This window comes from Lathyrus oleraceus, chromosome 7, assembly GCF_024323335.1.
Source record: "Lathyrus oleraceus cultivar Zhongwan6 chromosome 7, CAAS_Psat_ZW6_1.0, whole genome shotgun sequence".
Lineage (NCBI taxonomy): Eukaryota > Viridiplantae > Streptophyta > Magnoliopsida > Fabales > Fabaceae > Lathyrus > Lathyrus oleraceus.
Genome location: NC_066585.1, coordinates 301,252,674 through 301,255,433, shown reverse-complemented (window position 1 = coordinate 301,255,433; position 2,760 = coordinate 301,252,674). Strand labels below are relative to the sequence as shown.

Sequence of the window (2,760 nt, the reverse complement as noted above, 5' to 3'; positions counted from 1 at the left end):
TTCCTTCAAAATATCTTAATTTAAGCCTGTTACAGTCATTTTGCACTAAATCATATTCTAGAATCACGGTCATACATCTACCCTTCACCTAAACCTATATAAGTAGTAATCAATAGATTCATTATTTTCTTTTTTGGATTTTTTCCCCTAAATCTATGACATCAACCTTAACTTATTCTCTAATCAATAGATTCATTATTTTCTTTTTTTGAGTATTATTATAAAATTGCTAACGTGGATACAAATTATATAATAAAAGTGATACTTCTTTTTAAGGTCTTGCTAATTTGAGTCCTAAAAATAAATATTAAAAAATTTTAAAGTAAAAAATGTATATTAAGAAATAATAATATTTAAACTTTTAAATGGCTTTTAAGATAATTATTTCTACTTTGAGATCTTTAATAAGAATGTTCTAATCAAAATGAAATAGCAAACTGTTAAAACTAGTCTTGAAAACAGAGTTGCTCTGCCCCTCCCCAAAAGTTTCATATATATATATATATATATATATATATGATGCGACGTCCACACGTTATTAATTCAACCTTGCATCACCTCACTTTCTGTGCTTAGAAATTGTTTCCTATTATAATCAAGATCAGATCAATAATAATGACAAGCTTTTCCTTCTTCAAGTCACTTTTTTTCTTTCTTCTCATCATTTCAGGTACTTTATCTTATATCATTTCCCTTTTGATTCCAATCTTATATATGCTATTAATATTATTATTATTACTATCTCTAACTAGTCTTATTTTGTTCACACTATGATATTATAAACTTTCTGATATTTCTAACTATATGATTTCAGATTCATTTATGCAAATCAATTGCCTAAGTTGTGGAATAAACTATGGACAAATAGCAAACAATCTACCATCTCCTTCTAGAGTATCTGTTCTCATAAGATCCATGAATGTCACAAACATTAAACTCTATGATGCTAATCCAAATGTTCTACTTGCTTTCTCTCAATCAAATGTTGAATTTGTTATAGGACTTGGAAATGAGAATCTTCAAAATATGACAAACCCTTCCAAAGCTCAAAATTGGATTCAACAACATGTTCTACCTTATCTTTCACAAACCAAAATAACTTGCATAAATGTTGGAAATGAAGTTCTCAATAGCAACAACACTCAAATGATGTTAAACCTTTTACCTTCGATGCGAAATGTTCATACCGCCCTTGTTAATCTCGGGTTAGACCGATTAATCAGTGTTGCGACAGCTTTTTCTTTCAACATTTTGGAAAATTCTTACCCTCCTTCATCTGGTTCTTTTAAGCAAGATTTGATTCAATATATTCAACCACTAGTTGAATTTCTTGATGAAATGAAATCACCTTTTCTTATTAATGCTTACCCTTTTTTTGCATACAGAGATAACCCTAATGAGGTACCTTTAAACTATGCACTTTTTCAACCAAATCAAGGTTTGGTGGATCCAAATACAAATTTGCATTATGATAACATGTTGTATGCACAAATGGATGCTGTTTATGCTGCAATCAAAGTGCTAGGGTTTACAAATATTGAAGTTAGGGTTTCTGAGACAGGTTGGCCTTCTAAGGGTGATTCTGATGAAATTGGAGCTACTATACAAAATGCAAAACTGTATAATGGAAATTTGCTTAGAAGAATTGAAGAAAAACAAGGAACTCCTGGAAAGCCTTTGGTTCCAATTGATGTATATGTTTTTGCACTTTTTAATGAAGATTTGAAAAATGGTCCTGCTTCAGAAAGAAACTATGGTCTTTATTATCCAAATGGTAGCCCAGTTTATAACATTGGATTGCAAGGTTATCTCCCACAAATGGCTCTGCCATCCAAATCTAATGTAAGGAAAATCCTCATTAACTTTTATGCACAGATATCTTTTTAGTCTTAACACGTCTGAACAAAAGTGTGTCAGATGTTCAACACAGATTAATTTTTGTAGTGTCAATGTCGACGTGTATGTATGTGTCTAATGGTTTAATCTACTTATTATACGCAGGTTTTGTCTTTCAATTTTGTTGTATGGATAGTAGTTACATACTTGATCTTTGCTTGGGAGCTTTGAGGATAGGAAGCATGGAAAATCCTATAAATATTTGTTTTTTTGGTATAAAAAGGTGAGGGAATATTCAAATAATTCCTGAACTGTTTTTATATTTTCCATTTTTGTAATTTCCTTGCACTTTTTTGGCAAGGTGATTCAAATTTTCTGGTTTACAATTAAAGTATTCATGAGATATCATATGTTGATCATGTGAATACTGAATTTATAGTGGTGTAAAATGACTATATAGTTGTAGAATATTTATTTTAAGTCTAAGGTCACATGCTAGTTAATCATTTTATGGAGAAAATTTTAGGACCATACATTTTGTAAATTAGTCTTGTCTTGAGCTATACAAAGGTTCACTGGATTATTGGGGAAAATAATAGCTAGCACTCTTGGAACCTCATATTAGAAATTCAAGCCCCGCAAGATGTGTCCATGAGGTTGAATTGAACTGAATCACATAGTTTGATTCAGTTATTAAAAATTATTTGAATAAAAAATTAATTAATTGTTAAAAGTGATTTTAGTTTATTTCAAAATCGACTTAGACTCGATTTGTGTTTATAAAGTAATTCTTTTTAATTTGTATTATAAATGAAATATTAAAGTAATTCTTTTTAATTTGTATTATAAATAAAATATTAGTCGGACATGTCTTTTTTTTTTAATATATTTTTGCTGAATGGATCATGATATTTGTCCCGCACC

The 2,760-nt window shown here is 29.5% G+C and overlaps 1 protein-coding gene across 2 annotated transcripts; it reads left to right on the top strand.

Annotated features, from left to right (window-relative positions):
- The first annotated feature begins 541 nt into the window (after window positions 1-541).
- Window positions 542-2,322, top strand: LOC127101635 (glucan endo-1,3-beta-glucosidase 14). Of its 2 annotated transcripts, XM_051039095.1 has the most exons (4): window positions 542-670; window positions 815-1,205; window positions 1,386-1,842; window positions 2,002-2,322. In XM_051039095.1, exons 1-4 carry the CDS (start codon window positions 616-618, stop codon window positions 2,065-2,067), a joined length of 969 nt encoding a protein of 322 aa, XP_050895052.1. In that variant the 5' UTR covers window positions 542-615; the 3' UTR covers window positions 2,068-2,322. The 2 variants fall into 2 exon arrangements, with proteins under 2 accessions (XP_050895052.1, XP_050895051.1); XM_051039094.1 differs by having other exon boundaries at window positions 815-1,842.
- The last annotated feature ends 438 nt before the right edge of the window (window positions 2,323-2,760 follow it).

Coding starts and splice junctions, on each gene's coding strand:
- LOC127101635 (XM_051039094.1), top strand. CDS start 616: ATGACAAGCTTTTCCTTCTTCAAGTCACTTTTTTTCTTTCTTCTCATC. Junction 671..814: donor CTTTCTTCTCATCATTTCAG/GTACTTTATCTT, acceptor ATATGATTTCAG/ATTCATTTATGCAAATCAAT. Junction 1,843..2,001: donor CTCTGCCATCCAAATCTAAT/GTAAGGAAAATC, acceptor TATTATACGCAG/GTTTTGTCTTTCAATTTTGT.